At 38.4% G+C, this 24,033-nt stretch overlaps 1 protein-coding gene across 7 annotated transcripts in view; it reads left to right on the forward strand.

Moving 5' to 3' along the window:
* EFR3A (EFR3 homolog A) overlaps positions 1–24,033 on the forward strand; it is a 186,371-nt gene that overhangs the window by 73,280 nt on the left and 89,058 nt on the right. For 3 of the 7 annotated variants that reach the window (XM_024741298.1, XM_024741303.1, XM_024741302.1), the window contains 5 exons: positions 4,764–4,855; positions 8,384–8,432; positions 12,125–12,228; positions 12,748–12,797; positions 13,640–13,902. In XM_024741298.1, coding sequence (XP_024597066.1) covers positions 4,764–4,855; positions 8,384–8,432; positions 12,125–12,228; positions 12,748–12,797; positions 13,640–13,832 — 488 coding nt within the window. In that variant the 3' untranslated portion in view covers positions 13,833–13,902. Of the gene's footprint in view, positions 1–4,763; positions 4,856–8,383; positions 8,433–12,124; positions 12,229–12,747; positions 12,798–13,639; positions 13,903–17,258; positions 20,050–20,121; positions 20,227–24,033 lie in introns of those variants that run through there. The other 4 variants (XR_003002748.1, XR_003002749.1, XM_024741301.1 and 1 more) reach the window with 3 other exon arrangements.

A 24,033-nucleotide genomic window follows, 5' to 3' on the forward strand; every position in this document is an offset into this window, starting at 1 on the left:
TTCAGGAAAGATGACTTCTCAAAGTGAAGACGTGAAGAGAGAATAGAATGGCTTTGTTCTACCCTCGCTATGTGGCCTTGGGCATAACCCCTTAATCTCTCAGTGACCCCATATCCTCATGTGAAGCGAGGACCATAGCCCTGAAGCCATTTCGCTCAAATGGGATATATACATGAAAGTGCTTATAAAAACTACAAAATGCCATATCAATATAAGAATGGTATTAGTATTTTTTAATGTCTTAATCTTCCAGTTGGCATTTTGAATTTTGTTAATTTGTTTTATTGATTAAAAGCACTTATAACACGTGGATGTCTTTATCTGCTTTATCAAAACCTCCATTATTTTCCAACAAATATCTGCTTATAAAAGTATTTTCATGTATATATCCCATCTCTCCTTGTAGAGGTTTTGTTTTAAAGCTTGTTTTAGAAATAAAAGATTGTCTCTTAATATTACACTTTTTTTTTTTTTTCGTTACGCGGGCCTCTCACTGCTGTGGCCTCTCCCGTTGCGGAGCACAGGCTCCGGACGCGCAGGCTCAGCGGCCATGGCCCCTGGGCCCAGCCGCTCCGCGGCATGTGGGATCCTCCCGGACCGGGGCACGAACCCGCGTCCCCTGCATTGGCAGGCGGACTCCCAACCACTGCGCCACCAGGGAAGCCCTACACTGACTTTGTATTCATGGTGACAGTGGTTTTTTAGGTTCTTTTTATTTTATAAATATGCATTAGCTCTAGATGGAATTTTGTGTTTTTCTATAAGACCAAAAAAGTATATCTGTATAAGTAGTATCAGCATTAAACTGACATTTTAAATTTCGTGAAGATAAATTATCTGTGAAATTTCATTTTGCCCCAGTTAGCTTTTTCATTGAATCTGAATGGTATAGTAGCCCTAATTACATTTATGATTTATTATATACAGTTAAGTAAGTTCCTACCTCTTATTTTTTACATAGCCATAGAAAATTATATTGAATAATTTAATGTGGTTCTGTGTTATACTTGTATTCAGACTGTTTTCTCTGTTCTTTAGCCATCTGAATGCAGTTATATACATTACACACAGATACACCAGGTGGCAGCAAAATATCGCTGAAGGACGTTAGGCCTCGCTCTCTCTAAGTATTACTTCTAAAACCCAGGTTCTAATTAAAAACAAAAAGAAGAAACAGTGATTACCATTGTGAACGGCAGATTATAGGAAGCGGAGAGGGAGAAGGGATGGGGAAATGAAAGGGCATAGAGAGTAGTGTCTGGGACTACCCCAAACCAACTTCAGGAAGGGAAGCAAGGGCCTCCCGAGGGGGTGCGTACGTCAGACACTGAGATGGTGACAGGGTAGTTCTCTAACTGGCAGGACAGTGCGGTCCACAGAGGCTGCAGTGATGCTGCATTTCAGCAGACTTTGAAAGGCAGGTCAGGAACCGATGTGGGTGGCCCGTGGAAACAGGAGAGTTATCTTTGGTAAGCTCTATTTTGGAAAGCTTACTTTTGTGTAGATGTACGAGATATCTGATGATAGTTGTATCTGGGCTTTTTCTGTCACCTACAAGCAGGTTGCTCTATAGGTCAAAAGAAAGAACTTTCTGAGAATATAGTATTAGAGTTTCCCACTGAATTTCATTTTCTTCCCTAATCTCTGCTCATTATACTTCCCTTCTGTTCTTGTTGATTTTTGTCACTCAGTAATCCCTCTCCTGCCTCTGTACTTCTCCTTTCGTTTTTAGTTTTGTCTTAGGCTTCAGTTTGACTTTTCTCTGCAGCCCATCAGCCTTTGTATATTAACCTAGAAAATCTTGTGTGGCTGGGAAGCAGGCTGTTATTTATTCCTCCTTTTGAATTCTGGTAAGACATTGAAAATTGGTGTGATTAGAGGGTAAAAAAGCAGGTCAGCAGTGATGACCACATACTATTTTGTGGCAGTTCCACTGATGTTTGGTCGTTAGCTCTGGTGATTTATATTAGTGCAAATGATCATGAAGAAAAAGTAGAAAAAGTTCAGTATCTAGGCTACCTCAGTAATGGCCCTATGCAGGAGATATAATATTTCCAGCCTGAAAACTGTAGAACAACGATAGGTAATAACTTGTCACAGATATAGGTCTGTGTTCCTCCAGCCTTCACCCAGCAGAACCTGAGTAACTAGTGTGTGCTAGATGCAGACACAGAGTCTGCCCCTGAATTTCTTGTATACTTGGGGACATGAGACATTAATTCATATGTCTGTACTTCAAGGCCCACTAGATGACTAAAGGGTGATGATGATTGAAGAGTGACAAGGAAAGATCAGTCATAACTGAAAGGAAATTTCTGTAGCTAGAAGAAAGGGGGATAAGTAAAAATAATTAGAGTGATATTTAAGATTTTAAGGAAGCGATGTAATGTTTAACCAGGGCTTGAAAGATAAGAATCTTTACAGTGGGGAGGACATAAGAAAGGGCAGGTAATAAAGGGCTTCCAGCAGGAGTTTCTGTTTGTAGAAAAGTGTGTAAGGCAGATGTGCCAAAGCCTGCTCAGAGGTTGGAGAATAGGCACATTTGCCTTAAACACGAGATAAATAAGGGAGCAGCTCTGAAGTTACTGTTGGCAAGATCTGACTGGAGAACCCAGATGCCTTTTTACTTCATCAAGCAATGGGTAGAGTTGCTTGGAAGAGTGATGTGGTTAGTGTTTAAGAAGCTCATGGTGGCATAGAGGGAAAATTCTAGAAAGGTCTGTTATCAGTCAGGATAGACGGGGTCAGTGGTTCTCAACTGTGGGTGATTTTGCCCATCCCACGGAACATTTGTCAACCCTAGGGACATTTTTAGTTATCACCACTGGGGCAGGCCTACTGGCATCCGGTGGGTAGAGGTCAGGGATGCTGCCGAACATCCAGTGAGGCACAGAACAGTCCCCTCGGCAAGAATTACCTGGGCCAAAATGCCACTAGTGCCAAGGCTAAGAAACCCTGGCTAAGTTGTGCTGTGAGAACAGTCACAGGTTCTTAGTAGTTTAAACCAGTGAAGATGTGCTCATCGCTCCAACTAACTGTGCATAACTTCATGTCATCCGTATTCTGGAACCCAAGCTGACGGGATCGCCGCGATCTGAAATGTTACTCATACTTTACTGGCCAGAGCTAGTTACACAGTCCCTCCTGACCACAAAGAGGCCAGGAATTGCAATCCTACTATGTCCCAGAAAGAGAGTAAATTGCTGTATTTGATCAACAGCATTAATTACTGCCATGGAAGGCTACCTTGGAGTAGAGGAGTAGTCAGTAAGAAAGAAGCTAGTTTCTTTATGTTGGCCTTCTTTTAGTTCATTATTCACCCCTTCAGAAGGATAAAAATCACAGTACAGTTGATCCTTTAACAACACGGGTTTGAACTGCACGGGTCTACTTATACACAGATAATTTTCAGTAAATACCTACTGCAGTACTATATGATCTTCAGTTGGTTGAATCTGTGAATGCAGAACATGGATATGGAGGGCCGACTAAAGTTATAATGCAGATTCTTGACTGTGCAGGGGTCAGTGCCCCAAGCCCCCATGTTGTCCAAGAGTCAACTCTATATACAAAATGAGATTAGGAAGATGGAGTGTTGCCAGATTATGAAGTGACTGACTGTGCTGTTTGACTAAGATTCTAGACCTGAGCTTCCCAGTTGTTATTGGGAGCTTTACAGGTGTGTCTGGATATTTATCTCCTTAGTTCTTCAGGTAGCTGGGTCGGGCCTGGGGTAGTCAGCTTGCAGTGCAAGCAGCCTCTTCCTTTTATCTCCATATGCCTTACATGTATTATAATTATATATATGTGGAAAAACTTGCGAAGCTCAGCATTACTCAGTGGGCTGGATTTGTTTTTTTGTTGTTTTTTAATTAATTAATTTATTTATTTATTTATTTATTTTTGGCTGCATTGGGTCTTCATTGCTGTACGCGGGCTTTCTTTAGTTATGTCGAGCGGGGGCTATTCTTCGTTGTGGTGCGCGGGCTTCTCATTGCGGTTGCAGAGCATGGGCTCTAGGTATGCGGCTTCAGTAGTTGTGGCTCGCGGGCTCTAGAGCGCAGGCTCAGTAGTTGTGGCGCCTGGGCTTAGTTGCTCTTCGGCATGTGGGATCTTCCCGGACCAGGGCTCGACCCCGTGTCCCCTACATTGGCAGGAGGATTCTCAACCACTGCGCCACCAGGGGAGTCCCTGGATTTATTTTAAAATTACAGTTCAGTGTGAAAAAGATTTATTTTAGAACAACTCTACTGGTAGTATAGGAGGGAGTGTTGTATTAGACCAGCTAGTAAGCTATCCTCAGATCTAGGTAAGAAAAGATAAAGATTTTTCAATGATGGCGCTCTTGAAAAATAAATATGGCATTGTGGAGGTAAAGGAGGTTTATTAGAGATGTTAAAATTGGGTTTAGAACATGTCAAATAGAATTGGTTAATGGAGAATTGGGAAATTTGAACTGGAGATGTGGAGGGCCAACTGTAAAATGCTGTGCTGATTTTCGACTGTGCAGGTGTCAGCACCTCTAACCTCCATGTTGTTCAAGGGTCAGCTGTATTAAACTGAGTTCACCCATCAATTTTATTTTTTTAATCTGCTTCATGAAATATAAAAGTCTGAGAGCACACTGTTTTATATATTTAGTAAGAGCAAAGAAGGCAAACTGTCTTAATTTTCTGAAATTTTAAAATCTGAAAGAGGTGTAGTTTATAAATGACATGTCATTCTAACTAGCAAATAATGGGGGAAATTTTTTTAAATTTTAGATGAAGATCGACTTTCTAGGAGGAAAAGTATTGTGGACACCGTATCCATTCAGGTGGATATCTTACCCAACAGCAGTCCTTCAGATGATGTGGTAAGTTGCTGAAAGTTTATGATGAAGTACTGTCTTGAGATAGACATCAATTTAAAAGAACTTTTTGCCCCTCCACACTTTTAAACAGGATCAAATACAACTCTCATTTATCCCTAAATCAACAAAATTGTTAGTAGAAGTTAATCTGATTTAGCCTTGAACTTATTTATAATTTATTTTACTGAACTCATTTCATGTACCTATAAATATACATAAACTTAATATTGTGTGTTATATCACTAGATTTCACATTGTAGTAAAAGGAACCATAAGACAGAACTAAGTATGTTTTTTTAATAAGTAAGAAATGCTACACAAGGCCTGTTATTAAATAAATAGGCCCTCTAATCCTATTTATTTTTAAAGATTTATGCAACATAAGTTGTGAGAATAAATGGAATTATATACACTGTCATGTGAAGCCAAATGCTCACTACTTTTAGAAAGTTTCAAAATTTCACCTATGAGAGAAATTTTTTAATCTTTTTGGATAGTAAATATAATGAATTTAACATAGGTTAAGCTGTATCAGTGACCTGTGTACTCTTTAAGGAGTTATTTGAAACATCATAGATTTAATGTTCTCCTCCTGTTTCAATAGAGCACAAGAGTGTACCCAACTGAGTTATAGGAAGAAAAAGCAGCCAGTGTTCTCTAGGACTTATCCACACAAATCAGCAGAGCGTTTTTTGATAGTCAAGTAAAAATTCCAGTGTGCCAGCATGTCACGTCAGCTTCCTCCTTGTGGTTTATCCATTGTTTGCCTTCCTAGGTATTTCATTATTTCTCATTGGTACAATGTAAATAACTAAAAGAATATCCATGTAAGAAAAGAGGAAGGAAGTTGTCTGAATTCATGCTTTCTCAGCCTCCTTTCTACCTCCTGCTTCCAATCCCTGTCAGTTAATTTGTCTTCAGGAATTAAAATTATTTGGTGGCCAGGGTACAGCCAATTAATTTATATCTTTCATGCTTTTAACTCCCTGTTATATAAAATTTATCAGTTTTATCAACGAATTATCTGCAGATCATCAGAGTACTTGGAATAGGCAGTTAGTGTTCATTTTGGAACTTGGGGCTTTAAGGTTGGTTTAGAGTTTCTTACCAGTTTAAGACTCAGGAAAAATCATCTTCCCTAAATTTCACCTCTTCAAAGCCATTTTAATTTTTACACTCCTTACTAGCAAGAAGGATATCTTGCTAGCTGTATCTTTCAGTGATTATGAATTTGCTGCTATTACCTTTTGAGGGAAGAAATTCATCCAGAGCCTTAGTTTATACTTGTCAAGAGTGCAGTCTATTTTATTGACTGGTATTTTTCCCATTTGCCTTTTGTTAACCATTTTTATTTCTTTTAAAAATACATATATAGCACTTTAAAAGATTGCAAAGAATCAGTCTATTTTGATAAAATGAACTGAAGAAACATTTGCATGAAGACAATATAGGAGGAAGACTCTTGAGCATGAATTCTACATGAAAAGTTCATTAATACATTTGTTAACTTATTAAAGATCCTTTTGTTTTATCTTTGCTATAACTATAAATCCTAAGTCAAATATGCCTCACCCTGAGTATTTGAAAAGTTAAATACAGTTTAGTATATAAGATTTACTTGAGCACATTGGAGTTTCAAACTCATTTACCGTTATGGTATCTGATTTTGTGTATTAGGAATGGTCGTTGAAACACCAGAAGACAGAATAACAGTACCTTCTAGGCTAAAACTAACTAATTTCATTGTGTGGACAGGAGAAAGCGTCATCAGTTAGGTATTCACCAGTTAGTGGTGTAACCAAATATCAAACTAAGAATAAGTACATTTGCTAACAATGAATCAAATTTAAAAATTGCTCATTTGAAAAATTGCTCGTAATTTCATCAAAATTACTTGAAATTGTATATACATAATCCCACTTCGTCCTCAAGTATATTTGATACCTGCTTTTAGAGCTTGTCATGTTGTTTAGATGGAGATCATAGGAAAACTTTTGTCTTCCCTGGCTATAACTCAGCTTATTACTATGGTCTATTAAAATACCTGGTCCATTTCTGAGGTATGTGAGTTCTAACATTTGCAATTCAAATTTTAGCCCACCATGAATCATTTAGTGAACTTCTCCTAAAAATTGCACTATGTATGTATAAAGATACCTAAATTAAATTCAGGTATTCAAGAAGATAAATGGCTAAAACATTTATTTATTTCAGTGGCGTCTCTGCCTCCTGAAATTAAATCATCAGCTTGACTAATAGAATAAAGCACCATAGGCATGATTCTTTGATGCTGGGCAAATGCATCCTCATTATCCAAATTAAGGAAAACAACAAACAGAGAAGAGTTATTAGATAAAGTACTCTAGCTTTTCACTTATCCAGGATTGAACAGGTAATAAGTAAAAATTCTCCGTAATAAGAATTCTGGCCTTCTAGCTTCTCCTATGTTCTTTCTCCTATACTATAGTTGTTTCTCAAAAGTCTAAAGCTCTTAACCAGTTGTAAGAACAACTTTGAAGTACTAGATTGCTTCTAGGTACAAATAATTGACCAGCCAGAGCCTAATCTTATATATCTGCTCCAAATATCTAGAACAAAGCAACTGAAGATTCCCAAGTTTAATCTGACTTCAACTAGAAATATGAGCCCTCAGTAGAAAAACTGAGGTAGTGGAACTCTTGCTGCTTTGATTTCCAGCTAAATCCTTTGTACAGAGAGCTAAGATGCAAAGCATGAAGTCTTTTGCTTTCACTAGTCTTGCTGCCTTAGGCTTAGCAAAAAGAAGCTCATGAGCTAAAATTAGGGATGACCAGAGTCCAAGGCAAGTACTCATATATCATTTCTTAACTTTTATTCAGAGATACTATAGTAACTGGATATATTATTCCTTCTGAAAATGTGCTAGTGCCACAAAAAGTATTACTGACTTCTTATGTAAGCACTTGATTTCACACCTTTTACATGTCTCAAAGCAAGCGAGATTTGAAAACTTCAAGTTAAAGGGAGTTTCTGGAGAATGAGACTTGGTGGTTGACCTTAAGAGATCCAGAATATAATTACTTTTAAGTGTTGGTTAACAGTACTTATTGAACACTTCCCAAAGTAGTGACTTTTTGCTTTAAGACTTTTGCACTTAAAGTTTTAGATTATTTCATCTTTGATTTTTAACCTGTATGTGGTACCAAAATTATAAAGCGTATAGAATACTTAGTTTTCATTTATTACATAGCTGAAGCTGCATTTATATATAATCTCTGCCTTGAACATAGGTTGGGTTGCCGTAAAGGTTGCTAATTCTGCCAGCCTAACATCAATCTGTAGACTTCTTTGGGGAACCACTGTGGTAGCCATTGTTAAATCCAGTGAAAACATGGAGATTACTTGATACTGTTGAGTGTGACCACAAATCCAGCCAACACAAAGAAAAGAAAGTATTTGTCAAAGTTCTTAGATTACTTGTAACTAGGTGCAGGTATCATTTATATTGACCGTTCCTAACTCTTTATTTTACTTAAAATCACTTTCCTCTAGGTTAGTAACACTGAAGAAATCACCTTTGAGGCGTTAAAGAAAGCAATTGGTGAGATTTTGCTTGTTAACTCTCCTAGTATTTTCTAGCTTATCTAGATCTTAGTACTTGTTTAAATGCCAGAATTAACAGAGGCAGCATGGCAAGTGTATATACTGTCGATTTCTATATAAATATATAATCAATTTATTAGCTTATGTTCTTTAGGCTTTTGTAATTGTCCTGTCTTGTCATAGATAATTATTTTCCTCTCTGTAGACTGACTTCTCTAGAATTATGAAAGCATATCACCATGTATTTGAATGCTGCCCTTATTTGGTGGCCAACATTGAGGCTGAGTGAATTTATGAGAAATAGTGAATGTATTTCCTTTTATAGGAGATGGGCAGGTGAATAATTCTGAGAGAATTACATAGAATGATTTTTAGTAGGCATATAGCAGTGTGATTCGAAGCGTGTTTCTAATGGGGTAAGAGAAAGGAGCTGGCTGAAATTGTCAGCAGGTACAGTAGAGTCACATTAATCCTTGCTATTTTATCAGTGAGGACACTGAGGCAGAGAAATGAGCAACTCTCGTGAGATCACAGAGCTAGTAAATACTGGAGACAAATTTCATACCCAGATCTGACTGACTCTAGTCTTTTCACTTATGTTTGCATAAAATAGTACTCTGATTTTTTTTTCTCCTGTAGCCTTTATGGAAATAAATTTTACCTTATATAATTTGCCTCTTTTAAACATTTTTAAATGATTCCTTCAATTAAGTATTAATATAAATTCCTGCGAAGCTCATGATGCCTCGATCTCAATTCATTTCTAATTGGTAAAGCAATGCAGGGTGGAAACTGACTGTCACGATACAGAGTGGAAATTGGCTCTCAATTTGTAAGAAATATTAGAATAAGAAAATCATTAACGAGGGAAGTGAAGCGCTCTAGTACCCATCATACATGAAATAAAATCTGACCTTTTTCAGCTTAATCCATTAGAGGATTTTTTTTTCTTATTGTAATATCAAATTTGCCAAAATAAAATTAATTGAATTTAATAAGCAATTTTTGAACACCCATTGTGTACAAGATACTGTGAGACATTTAAAAATTAATAAGACATGTTGAGGAACTTACAGTCTGACAGTGGTTCTCAAAAGTATGTCTTTGGACCCCTGGAGCTTTGGGGAAGGCTCTTCCAAGGGATCCTTCAAATCAAAAAGTACATTCAGCACAATACTAAGACATTGTTTGCCTTTTTACTGCATGGATTAACGTGAATGAAGGCAGTGGCGTCAAACTGTACTAGTGGTCATTGAATTCTTCAGCACCACACTTCCCCAGTTATTTATTTATTTATTTTTTTGCGGTACGCGAGCCTCTCACTGTTGTGGCACCTCCCGTTGCGGAGCACAGGCTCCGGACGCGCAGGCTCAGCGGCCACGGCTCATGGGCCCAGCCGCTCCGCAGCATGTGTGATCTTCCCGGACCGGGACATGAACCCGCATCCCCCGCATCGGCAGGCGGTCTCTCAACCACTGCGCCACCAGAGAAGCCCACCCGTTATTTTTAAAAGGCAAGATTTCTCTTAAGAATGCCTTTGAAGAATCAGTATAAATGATTAATTTTATTAATCTCATCCCATGAATACATGCCTTTGGGGAGCACATATAAAGCACTTCTTTGATTGCTTTTACTTGCAAGCAGAACTAGTTGGTTTTTTTAAGGAATGTCACTTTTACTTTAAAAAAAAAGACAGAAAACCTGTGGTATTTGAAGGGAAGCTGTCACTTCAAGAGAAAAAAACCACCCTGACAGTATTTGCTCCCAGTGATAAAATTAGCACTTTTTAACAAAATTAGAGCTTTGAAGCTTGTGTCTGCCAGTACAAGTTTGACAGTTCCCCAATATTTATTTAAAGACTTTTCTAATGAGATCAGTGATAATAACTAACAAATGTGAATTTAAAGAGTATTTTACAGTGAAATATGTCTACATTTAGAGGGTCTGCATAAATCAGTGGAGCAATATTCCAAATGACCTTGCATGATGTTACAAAACCATACATGAGTAAAGCTCTATTCAAACTGTAGAACAGACCAATAGATGTTAATATAACCAATTACAAAAAGTTCATTAATAAGGTTTCAAATTCCATATTGCAACTAACTTTTAAGAAACTACAGTTTGTCATGTTTTGTTGTAGTGTCCAAGAAGAAATAGCGACAATTCTGTGAAAAGGCTATTTATTGAATTACTCTTTCCCAGTCGATACCTGTGTGAGTTTAGTTTTTCTTTATATACTTCAACCAAAATAACATATTGCAGTGGATTGAAGGCATCTGCATCCAACTGCTTCTATTAAGTCAGACATTAAAGAGATTTGCAAAAATAGAAAACAATGCCATTCTCTTCACTAAATCTTTTCATTTTAGAAAATGTCGTTATTTTTTCATGAAACAATTATTTATGTTAACATATAGTGGTTTCATTTCTTTAATGCATTTAATGACTATTTTTTAAGTCTCTCATTTTTATATTGTAATATGGAAAATATCAAATGTAATACATAAAGAAAGCAATTTGGCTTTCTTGATAATTTTTTAGAGTATAAAGGAGTCTTGAAACAAAAAGTTTGAGAACTACTGGACTTAATGCGTGGAAAAGAAACTTGCTGCCTGCAGGCCAAATTTAGGTAGAAGAAGTATTTTCAGAAATTGGATTTGAATAAAGACCAGGGATATATGCTCAGCTTGCCCAAGTCCTGTTTTTCTTACTGCTTTTAAAACATTTATGTTTCCTGCCTAGCCTCTGGCACATTTGAGCTTGTGACCCTAATCTAGTGAACATGAGAGATGTGATCATAATTCTGTATTATAGTCATTCAGAAAAAGTACATAAATTCGACAACTTTCTTAACCTGCCACAATTTCAGAGGGGGGAAAATAAACCTATTTCGTTTGTACCTGATATATCCATTTTTTAAAACTAGCTAATTGTTACAGTTTGTCTACCTGAAGGGAAGCTTTGTTTTTGAAGAACCTTGAACAGATTGTGTTTCATCTTATGAAATTCTTGACCAGGAAAAATAAAAAAGCTGAAGAGTTACTGAGTTGTTACTGTGGACCATCAATAAATAAGCCATTAATTAGCCTTCTTTTCAGATTCTTAAGCAAATAGACATAGTTATTATATGTATCAGAATGACAGACATTTATTATTTTATTATCTCACAAACTTTGGCCAGACCACACGTCATCTTAAGATTTAAAAAAATCCCTTTTCAAATTGTGGAAGATAAATGGAAGAGGCTAAAACAATATGGTTCCGCACGCCCCTATCTATATTTCAGTCACACCATTCACTATCAAGTTTAGCAGACTTTTAATTTAGTACCTCATATGTGCAAGGGCATGATTATTAATAAAAGAATCATCCTTCAGGAAGGGCCTTGAAGTTGTTGAACTTGTAGGAAGTTGTCATGCTTCTGCTTTTATTTGGTAAGAGAGACAAAGGTAGTCTTATGAGAAAGGGTTTTGTGCTGTGTAGTTTTTAAATTTTTTTATATCTGGGCTTTCTAGCCTTAACTAAGACACTTCAGGGATGTCACACCTTTTGCTTTTTTCCCTATACAAGTAGTCCTATAAATCACCCTTATTTTTTATTTATAGATCATTTGCTCTTATGGTCATTGGCAAGGTTCTATGAAATTTTCGTATTCCTTTTAATGGGTCTTTTTAAACATTTATATAGATACCAGTGGAATGGAAGAACAGGAAAAGGAAAAGAGGCGTCTAGTGATAGAGCGATTCCAGAAAGCACCTTTTGAAGAAATAGCAGCACAGTGTGAGTCCAAAGTAAGTGAACACATGGTGGAGGGGGCGGGGGTGGGGGTGGGGTTTGACTTCGTGGACGCTGTCCTGGTAATTGGTAGGTAGATTCCAAGCTTCAGGCAGATCAACAGAATCCACAAGGCAGTGGATTTGATAGGGACTGAAAGCTGAAGACATAGCTGTGAAGCCTAAATAATTTTTTTGTGTAATGTCAGCTGATGGGAATGGCAGATCCCAAATTAAATGTTAACGATTGTTACTGCTTTGAAACTGTTTTTGCAGTGGTTTTCTAAGATTTTGCTATAGGTATTTTGTGTGTCTATCGATTTTGTTTTTACCAGTGAGACTAGGAGAGGAATAAAAGAAACTTTACATTAAATGCCAGTGTATGAGACAGATAAAACCAAAACATTAAAGCATTCTGTACCATCAGTTTAATAGTTAGAGTTATGCTTTGTCCTTTAAATCACACTTGTATTATTACATATGGGTATTTGGAAAATAATAGATCCGTTCTTAACATTTTTTTTTTCTCCTTTGTAGGCAAATTTCCTTCATGACAGACTTGCTCAAATATTGGAACTCACCATACGGTAAGAGTTTTGGTACTACAAGAGCAATAAAGCAGCAAAATAGAAACCATTAGATCCTTATAAATTTGTGGCTTTTTAAGTAATTGTGCTTTTCATTTAGGGTAAACACAAGATCATACAGGTCTCTGTCTCAGTGGTTTTTCTGTTTACTGGATTGTCTGATACCATTTCTTGTCCAGGGGGCTTCTAGCTTTCCTTTTTAGATCATTTATTCCTTTAAAATGGTCCTATAAGGACATTTGAGTAATTGGAAGACTCTTATTCTAATGATATGTTTAAAAAGGTAATTTCTCAGATTTAACCATTGTGACCTGTAAAAACTACAGTTTTATATGGTTCAACCTCATAGTTCTTTCCAGGGCAATAATGATTCTACCTATGCAGATGGCTCACTTGAATTATTAAATTTTACTTGAGTTTTCCTAAGTCATGTCTATTTGTCTCCTGTTATTAGTTACAGTCGGCCCTCCATACCCGCAGGTTCTGCATTCGCAAATTCAACCAACTGTGGGTCAAAAATATTTGGGGAAAAAAAAATTCCCAGAAAGTTCCAAAAAGTAAAACTTGAATTTGCTGCATGCTGACAACTATTTACATAGCATTTACATTGTATTAGATATTATAAATAATCTAGATACGATGTAAAGTATAAGGGAGGATGTGTGTAGGTCATATGCCAGTAGTGCTCCATTTTATATCAGGGACTTGAGCATCCAAGGATTTTGGTCTGTGTGGAGGGTCCAGGAACCAATCCCGTGTGGATACCATTGAACGATTGTATCTTATGCTCCAGAAACATAAGGTATCTAATACCGGTTTTTCTGTGTCATTTGGTTGTTAAGTAATGAAGCACATGACAGAGGGAGAGAAAAACTCCAGGTTCCACCTAAGGAAAGAACCTCTGCATATTCTTATATTGACTTCGGTGTGGAGACTGGTCTGTGTATAATGTGGCACAGTAAAGGAGCCATAGACAGAAATTGTGCTTCTGAAATTTTTTTTTCCATCGCCGTATCTTTTATATTTTCAACTTGATTAACTAAATCTGTTTTGCTTCAAACCCTGTATGTATCCTTATAAACAGAATAAACAGGTAGATGCTCGAGATCAGTTGCTTTTTTTTCCCCAGCCTTTTTTCTGCCTTCATACACAAAGCATGTTTTCATCACTTTAACATCTTATTCTAGGCATTTACCACCAATACTGCCCCCCCCCCCCGACTAAGTTGAGAATCACTCATTTATAAAAGTTCAGAACAGAGAATCAGACTCTGATACGCAATATACCTATACCTTAGATTCAGAGAAAATTGCTGGGTGCGGGCATTTATGCACAACCTAAAAGTTGAGAGTTAAGTTTTATTCGGGGACCTTGCTGAGGACTATAGCCCGGGAGACAGCCTCTCAGGTAGCTCTGAGGAACTGCCCGGAAGAGGTAAGGGAGGAGCCAGGGTATATAGGAGTTTTTGGCTGGAGAAAACCTTGTAGTCAAACATCAAAAGATCACTGCTAATCACAAAGAGCAGACATCTGAGGTTGATGATTTTAGTGCTTTTCTATGCATGGGAAGGTGCAAGGACCTGGGTTCATTGAAATTATTCCTTAGATATGCATCTTAACTGTCAAGGGCCAGTATCCAAAGAACAGAATGCTCCCTGTTTTTCTCCATCCTGAATTCCCCTCAGGGCGCACCATTGTAGGTGACTGCAGTGGCTGATGGCTTGATCTTGCAGAACTGGAATGGCAGGCAACACTCCCTGTCCACAGCTTCTTTGATGCCTGTTCATTGTAACAGTAAATATCTGCTGCTTTATATCTGTTGTTTTTACTAATCCTCCCCACAGTCCTGAAAAGTTAGGTAGATCCTTCCCCCCCACCCCAGGTAAAGACACTGAGGCTTAGAGAAATAAAGTAACTAGCTGAAGTTTATCCAGCTAGTGAGTAGAAATAATCAAAATTCAAATCCATAACTCATGTTCTTAAAAGAAATGTTGCTAGAGGCCACCATGTTACATTTAATCACACTATCATAACTATATGGATTTAATATTTTAGAATAAGTTTTATGACTAATTCGGTTTCATTGGTACTGCAACTACTACTAATAATTTGTATTTATTAAGCCTTACTGCTAATAGTTATTTACTGAACACTTATGGTGTTCTAGGCACTGTGCTAGGTACATTCTTTCATTTAGTGTTTACAACAGATTTTAAAAATATGTAGTGATTATTTTTACTTTACAAATGTAGAAACAGATGCACGTAGAAGTTTGGTAATTTATCCAAGGTCACCTAGTTAGGAAGTAGTAGTTTTGGGTACCTCACATGATACAGAGAAATGAAATAGACTTCTTAGTGTACCTTCAGGGTTTTCAGTTTCTATTTGATATATTTCCTCTTGTTAATTTGCCTCATTCTAACTAGGAGATAGAGAAAAGAGTTTGTATGCTTGAGAAAAGAAACAAAATAAGCAATATTATGTCTCAGTTTCCATTGTTCCTTCATTCACTTTGACCTTAGTACAATAAGAAAAAAATTACAAGAAATGCAAAGGAGCAGGAAAATACAGAAAAAGAATAAGCAGCCCCACAGATGATTGATCCAATTATTGGAATTAGTAGACAATGACCTAAAAAGAACACACACACATATCAAAGAATTTAAAGGAAAAAATATGTATATTTTAGGAGAGAAATGGAAAGTCTAAAAAAGAACCAAATTGTAGTTCAAGAACTGAATGTTATAATATCTGAAAGAAAAAAATGTCATTGGATGGGCTTAATGGTATATTGGACATTATAGAAGAATTCGCATATATTGCTCATAGGAGTATAAATTGGTACACTTTGCAAAACTTCGGCAGTGTCTTATAAAGTTAAACATATACCTGCTCTTGATCCTGTAATCCCGTATCTCAGTATTTGCCCAGAGAAATGAAAACTTAGATTCACAAAAAGACATGTGCATGAATGTTTCAGCAGCTTTTTTCATAATTACCAGATGCCCATCAACAGGAGAATGGAGAGAGAGTAGACAAATAGTGGTACTCTTACAATAGTGAAATACTATTCAGCAGTAAAAAGGAACACATTTTGGGGGTAAATTTTTAAAAATGCATTGAGCAAAAGAAATCAAACATAAACGAGTATAGCTTGTATGGACCATTCCTATAGGCTGTATAGACCATGTGAAATTCAAGAACAAGTGACACTAGCCTTCAGTGACAGCGATCAGAACATAGTTACTGTTGGATGTGGGTTTATGTGTATGGGTATGTGGGAGTAGGGAGAAATTGGTTGAGGACACAAAGGACCTTTTTTGAATGATGAAAGTGTCAGTATCTTTATCTATGGTAGAGATAAGAATGAAGTAATGAATTGAGGGAAGAACATTGGTATCATGTGACAAAAGATCAGTTTCCGAAACTGATAAAAGAAGAATATCTGAGTAGAAATACAGGCAGTAGACTCAAGTAGACAATTCATTTTAAAAGAAACGCAGAATGGATACTAAATCTGCAAAGGTATATAGCATTAGTAGTAACCCGAAATGTGAAAGTAAAAGAAAGAAAGAATTCCCTTTTGCCTGCCAGAGCGCCGAAGATTAAAATAACAAGAAAGAATGATTATACCCAATATTTATAGTGGTGTAAGGGAATGGCTACAATCAGATGTTGAAAGTATGAATTGCCAGTATTATGGCAATGTGTACCAGTCTCAAAAATGTAAATACACTTTGATGCAGAAATTCTGTGTGTAAGACTATAAACCAAGGAGACAGGATAAAATTATGTATAAGAATAGACCTAGGGGCTTCCCTGGTGGCACAGTGGTTGAGCGTCCGCCTGCCGATGCAGAGGACACGGGTTCGTGCCCCGGTCCGGGAAGATCCCACATGCCGCGGAACGGCTGGGCCCGTGAGCCATGGCCGGTGAGCCTGCGCGTCCGGAGCCTGTGCTCCGCAACGGGAGAGGCCACAACAGTGAGAGGCCCGCGTACCGCAAAAAAAAAAAAAAAAAAAAAAAAGAATAGACCTGTCAGCATTATTTATGATAATGAAAAATGAAAATGAACCTACATCTGCCCGTTGAAGTAAATCAATTATAATATATCTATATATTGAAGTACCATGCAGTGGTCATCAAAAGAAGTTAATATATGTATATATAAGATTTTTTACTAGTGAAACACAACAAGCTTACATGAGTGGGTATAGCATAATCCCACTGTAAAAATTATATATACATATATTCAGAGGAGAATGTCTAGTGTAGACTTAAAAACAGCTTGGTACCACTGTGATCTATGTGCCACGCCACCTTGTAGCTGGCCCGCAGTTCCGTCACACTGATCCCTGCGATGAAGGAGCCTCACTCTGCTGCTGGCAGGTAGTAGTGAGAGTGCTCCGTGAAGTGAACAGCTTTGCAATGCACCTGTTGACGATGCCTCGCTCTTTTACAGCCCTCCTCCCAGCCCATCAGGAACACTGACCATTACTTCTGGGCACGCCCAATACCAGTCTGTCCCGGTCTACGAGATGAAGTTTCCAGATCTGTGTGTGTACTGAGTGGCTCACGAAGACCTCAGCATAAAGCCTAAAAATTAGGGCCAAACTGAGTTTTCAGGGTTTACTTAATGTGTGTTAACATACTTCGTGAAAATTATGATGGAATTTATCTTTAACCGAATGCTTGGCATATCAGATTAGATATTTTGCAGCTATATTATATGATTTAGAGTACTTTTGAAGATAGGTTTATGCCATGTTAATTTTTTTTGAGGTTCCTGATGGCTTTTAAAATTGAACGTATATTGGTCTCACATTAATTGTTAAATAGTATATTTAAAAAATTTCACAAACATGTAATTTAAAAAAAAATTAAGCCTTCAGAGGGTTGAAGATGTATCAAGTGTCTACTGTATTTCTTAGACATCTACGCAACTGCTTAAAATTAGAATTGCTGTTGTTTTTCTTTATCTGAAAAAGCAAAAACATACAAATATATTCCTAATCCTGGAGCAGCAGAACTGTTCTGTGGCTCTTGGTCCCCACGTTCTAGATGTCGTCGTGTGCATCCCTCTGTTCGTTCGCTGTAACGGTATGTGACAGTCATTCCTCAACTTGTTTGTGGAGATGACATTTACTGAGTAATATTCCTAGAATATGACCCTAAAATCTCCGACTTTAAAGTGTCTAGTTCTTGTAATACTGTGTTTTCTGCCAAAAGTTTGACCGTTCTACTTGAGAGTCTCAGAGCTCGCTCTTGGAGTACTGAACTGTGCAATATTTTTTACATCATTAGATGTATTAGTTTACAGACTGTGCTTTGAAATTACAGTAGTATTTGCTGTGGCTCCATTAATTAAATGAGCTATATATTTAGTATAGGAAAAAAAGACATTTAAAACAGCTACTAGTTCACCTGTGAAGAGTGTGTACATTTTGATTTCTGTTGAGAGCATATTAATTTACATTTTAATATTGTGCAGTTTTTAAATCCTTATAGTCAAAAAAGGCCCCGAATGGACTTTCAGTTTGTAAGATTTGAACTGCAACTTGTATGCATCTCTGTTTAGGATTTGTGATATTACATTTGAAAAGAGTGCCTATGGGTTTAGCAATCAAGTGTGCTATAGATCGTCAATTTAAGCTTGTATTGATGCAAGCTACCAAGATTACATGTGCTGACAAACTTACAGTGTTCTTAAAATTGTGTACATTTTAGTGAATTCCATCACATGGCAAAAATGAACAATTTTCTTTGCAACTCATAAAATTCTTTTAGGACATTTTAATAAAATAATCTGTTTATAATTCTACTACCTTTTCAGATTTGATTCCCTTTTACATAAAACAATATACATATCAAAAATTGTAACCCTCCAAAATAATTGCATTTTTAGCTTTAGATTTTGTTTGAAAAATTGCAGTGAAGAAAGGCATGTTATTACTTGGTGTTTACAATTATTTGGGCACCTTTAGTAGAAACAAAAAAGTGAGGAAGTAATAATAGAACAAGCATACTCAAAATTTTTTTGAATATTTAAACCAAAGTACAGCGTCTTGAAACATCTTGCAGAAGATCCTAGTCTTTTTAAACCTGTCAAATGACACTCAAACATCTTGGGTGGTTTACTCACTGTTGATAAACAAGACATTGTTTTCCAAGTGATAGTGCAGTCACCACTTGGGGAGTTAAATGGCCCCCATTGCAGCTGTCACTGTAACTTTACCTCTTGACGAGGTAAAATGTTTCACCATTTAATAGGCCAAGTTTTACGTTTTTTTAATTTCCCTTTTTTTCTGTATTTTTAAAGAAAGATTGTGTAAAAATCTAAGCAGGGGGACATGCAAAAACAATCATCATCCACTTGGATGTCATTTTATAGATTAACACTGTGTGCTTTTGTATGAAAAAATATATATAATTTAATAGTATAAGAAAAGAAGATATATATTCATTTGCACTCATGCAAAACAAACTTTGCTCTACAAAATTTCATGTTTCTCTGTGATTTAAAAATGCATGTATAGCATGTAAAGGAAAACCATTTCAGTTAATGTTTATCACACCTCTTGGTCTGTTTTGTAAACTGTAGATTTGGGTTTTGTGGGATTTTTTTCCTGTTGTAGTTGTTTTTAAATCACAGTAGACTTCTGTATATCCTAGATTACTGAACTGGTCTTGTTAACAACGATTCCCAAGAAATGAGGGGTCTTTTCTTAGGCTTTCTGTCCCTTCCAGGAGATTGCAGGAGATCCTGCACGTCATAGGTATGCCTACTGTATTACAGCCAGTTTGGATACTGAAAGTTTAGGATGTGTTGAAGTTCACTGTATTGCTGTATTTTTGTAGATATTTAAAACTCTTAATAAAAACTGTTAATCATTCTCTTTTTGCTATATACTGTTGCTTATATCATTCATTTTTTTCCCTTGACATTGAATAGTTAACATTGAAGCGTTCCTCCTATACTTGTGTTGTCTTTGCTTATACAGTCATTGGAGTTAACCTAAACACACACACACTTCCTTAATACTTCTGAACTCATTATCTTTTAGAATCATAATTCTGTACTTAACCAGCAGTTAACTTCCCCTTCCTCTCAATATCTCTTTTCTTCCTTTCTGAAAATGGTACTGATTTGTTTTATTCATGCCAATATATGTACAACGTAATGAATTGAGTTTTTTGAAATGTAACAATTCACTGTGCAATTCATATGTAAGCAATAAAACAAAATCGGATTACTTCTGTATACGTACATTTTTGTAATAGCCATTGCATTTATTAAATTAAACGTATTCACTATTTTGCTTTAGTTAAAAATGAAGAACTTCAGTGAAAATCAAGCTGCCAAACGGATTCATCCTCACATACATTGGAAGAATCAGAACCATAACTGCAGTCGTGGTAAGATACAGCTAACATTAAGCTCTTAGCGTGTGCCTGTGAAAGCACGGTTTCCACCTCTGCATTAGTCTTACTGTTTGTATTTTCAACCCTACCCCTTTGCTGTGTAAGTTACATGAAGCCTCTCTCTAAAACGATAGCTCCTCTCTAGTACCCTCTGCCACCTGGTCTGCTCTCCTGCCGCTGGCAGGAAAGCCCACCATAGCCAGATGGGCTTCAGGGACTTCCTTTCGCAGTTTGGCAAAGCAACGAGGAGCACGGGCTCTGGCTTCAGACCCCACCCTGCCACTCCTGGCCGAGTAGCCTTAGGCAGTGCCGGAACTTTGAGCTTTGAAGTATGTAAAATGAGGCGAGTATGTTCTGCCCTCAGAGGTCATCTGTTGAGGGGTAAATGAATCACTTAGAAGAGGTTCCTCGTGTCATGCCTACATGGCACAGACTAGACACTGAGTCGGTGTTTGTCATTAATAATCCTTGAGTTCGCCATGCATGGCGTCTTAAGCAAGCTGGGCAGCTGTCTCAGTTCTGCAGTCTTAGGCCAGTCTCTCCAGTTTTCTGAACCTGTTTTCTGGAGGTGTAAAATGAGCAGCCTGTGTGATACACTCTCTCATGCGTTTTCTTTTCAGCTGTAATTGGTTGCGTCCCGTTCTCTCACCTGATACATAAGTTCACATGAATGAAAAAGCAGAGCCAGTGTGTAGCATCAAGCCCTGCCTCTTAGTTTTGCTATATTACATTCGCCTTGTACTTACACTTTGGGTCACAGGCAGACTTGGGAAGCCAGTAACTTAGCCTAGGTTCTCCCAAAGCAGAGCCGAAGTCAAAGGCTTACATGTAGGAATTGCTCTGGGAAGTGATTCCAGGGAACCCCAGCGAGGGACCGGACCAGTGAAGTGCAATGAGCAAAAGCTCATTAAGAGGGTTTATTTATGAATTACCAGCACCATAGGTGACTGGAGATCCATCCTGCTGGACAGCCTGAGGAGTCTCATGAAATAATCTCAGAACTGTCCGCCCAGATGATGAAAGCTGGGGAAGCATGTATGCTCCGCTTCTGTTCTTCATGGTCAAGGGTGGCCCTGTTGACATTAACTCCCCCGCGTTTTTGGATTGTGTGTGCTTGAGTGCCATTCCCAAGGCGTGCCATGCCTTTTTCTCAGAGAAGTCCTGTGTCCCATGCACGGAGCGTAGAAGTGCAGAAGGCAGGCATTGTCAGATTCCACCCCCGTGCACGAGGCAGGTGGAAGCCTGTGTGGAACTGGTTATCACGGCAGGATCTGGAGTAAGGTAGGGTTGGATGATGTGAAGTTCAGGCAAAAGATACCCAATATAGCACCACCTAGTGTAGTATTTAAGGACAAGATTAAATCTAGGAGCATCAGATTTATAATTTCATGTTTCCACCATCTTAGTTTAATGAGTCAAGGGAGAGATTTTTTAAAGATGGGAGACTTTAGGGCATGTTTGCATGCTGATTAGAATGATACAGAAGAAGAGAGGGATGAATTGATATAGAATAAAAAGGAAATGTTTGCAGGAATCAAGCCCTGGAAAAGGCAATAGCGGGGTACTGTAGCCAGAGCATAGGTGGAGGGGTTGACCTTTGACATGGATAAGGAACATTTTTTTCATTGAAACAAGAAGGAAGACAAAGACCGCCGGTAATTTTGTAGCTTTGGTGGCAAGAAGATCAGGACATTCCCACGGGAAAACTTCAGTTTTCTCAATGGAATATTAGGTGAGGTCATTGTAGCCATGTGCCTTGCATTTCTGCATGTCTTGTGAACAGAGACACTATTCTGGATTATCTTTTTTAAGGATATAGTACATCCTACAGACTTGGAACACAGAGACGGCATCTCCCTTTGGAGCCAAGGACAGACATGCTTCTTGTCCTGTATAATACAGATGATCTCTTTTCTGGGGTAAAAGGCAGGCTTGTGGCCAATAAATATTTTAGGTTCCCTGTGTAATGAAACCCACCCTGTGTGTAGGTGTTACCTGACCCTCTTTGCATTGGCCCAGGGCTTGAGGAACCAGCATAAATTATCATACTCAGGCTACTGCCATTACTGTAAGTAATAAAGTCCTTTGTCTCTGACCCAAGCATCTCGTATCTTCTGCCAGCATCCATGAAATGCAGACCAACTTGTTAAGTTACAAATAAGGTAAAATCTCAGACCCTTCCGCTCTGGACAGTTCTCAGCTGAGAGCAAGGGGAGGTGTGGAAGGTTTGAGGAGAGGAGGAAAGGGACCAAACAGTTGTCTTGGACAACAGAAAACTCAGCTTACTAAGAAAAGGTTGAGTGTCCATTTGAGGTTTTCGTGGTCATGAGCTTCAAGTGAAGTGGGTCAGCTCAGTTGCTTTTGTCCTTCGGCAACATTCAGCTGCCTCCGGTGAAGGTGTGGAGAAGGCAGGCAGTCACCATACGTGTGGGCAGCCTAGCATGGTGCCGGCCATGGGAAGCGGACACTTAGCACACACCTGCTGGGTTAAAGGAAGGGAGTGCCATTGGTGGCCCGCCTCGCCTTGACCGCTGTGGTGCCTGCGGGCTGATTGCCAGACACTCTCACCTGCATTTCTTGGCCTAAAGGCTTCCTCAGCCTCCAGAGCCTCCGGCCCCCAGGTGCAGCAGGCAGGAGACATCGCCCTCCATGGGAGTAAAGACTGATCTGATGGAAGGCGGTCTGTCTCCTCTCCCAGCGGGGTGTGTGTGTGTGTGCGCGCGCGCACTATGCATATTCTACTTCCAGGGGCAACTGCCTTGGTAACGCAGCTTTCCCTGGCTACCGTTCCTCTGCCGTCTTATCCCTTTGCTCTCCCCTCAGCGTTTCCTGCACTTTCCAAATAAGCCACTTGCTCTCAAGTCCTTGTCTAAGGGTCCGCTTCTGGGAGGACCCAAATTTCAGCTGTTACTTAAAAGGTCACATGATTCAAAAGATTCCAACGTGAGGGACTTCTCTGGCAGTCCAGTGGTTAAGACTCCACGCTCCCACTGCGGGGGGTACGGGTTAGAGCCCTGGTTGGGAAACTAAGATCCCACGTGCCACGCAAAAAAAAAAAAAAAAAAAAAATTCCAATGTGTTGGATTCATCAAAAGGTACTCATCAGGTGATTTCCCTGGAAGGTAGGGAAGGGTGTCAGCTGCTGGCTTGGCACCACGACCTTTTGATTTCTCAAGGTTTTCAATTCTTTAACGTCAGGATAGTGCCACACCATGAGAAGGTCACGAACACGAACTCTTCAGAGGCTCTGCTTTCCCGCCTGTCTGAGGAGCAGGCAGGGACCCTGTATTGTCTCACTGCAGGACACGTGATTTATGGGAATAGAGAACCAAGGATGTGATGTGAACTATAGTTCGTATCCTTATGAAATATTGAAGGGGATTCTGGAAGCACATTGCCTTTTTGCCTGATGCACAGTAAAATCTCAATAACTATCAGATGGGTGGGTGGATGGATGGATGGAGGGATATAATTTCCATTTTTTTGTAATTACAATTGTATTTGTCTGTGTCTGAGTGGGCATTGGCATCCCCCAAACTTCCAGCCACTGGGATAAACCCTATCATTTTTTTAAAATCAATTTAATATTGCCAGACCCAAGACAGGGTTATCAGTGATTCTTCATTGAGGTGGCTGAGGCCATTCTCTTAATAACATACCGGAAGAGCTGTCATCTCAGTCCTTGGCATATGTCTTTGGTGGGTTATTGGTGACCCATAGGTGATCTCATAAGATTGATTAAACATACTCCCTTCTGTATTTTTTGAATAGAAGATTGTGATTTCAGTGATTGCGGAGTGAAGATATCTTTTCCC

This window comes from Neophocaena asiaeorientalis, unplaced genomic scaffold (assembly GCF_003031525.2).
Source record: "Neophocaena asiaeorientalis asiaeorientalis breed wild unplaced genomic scaffold, Neophocaena_asiaeorientalis_V1.1 scaffold177, whole genome shotgun sequence".
Taxonomy (NCBI): Eukaryota; Metazoa; Chordata; class Mammalia; order Artiodactyla; family Phocoenidae; genus Neophocaena; species Neophocaena asiaeorientalis.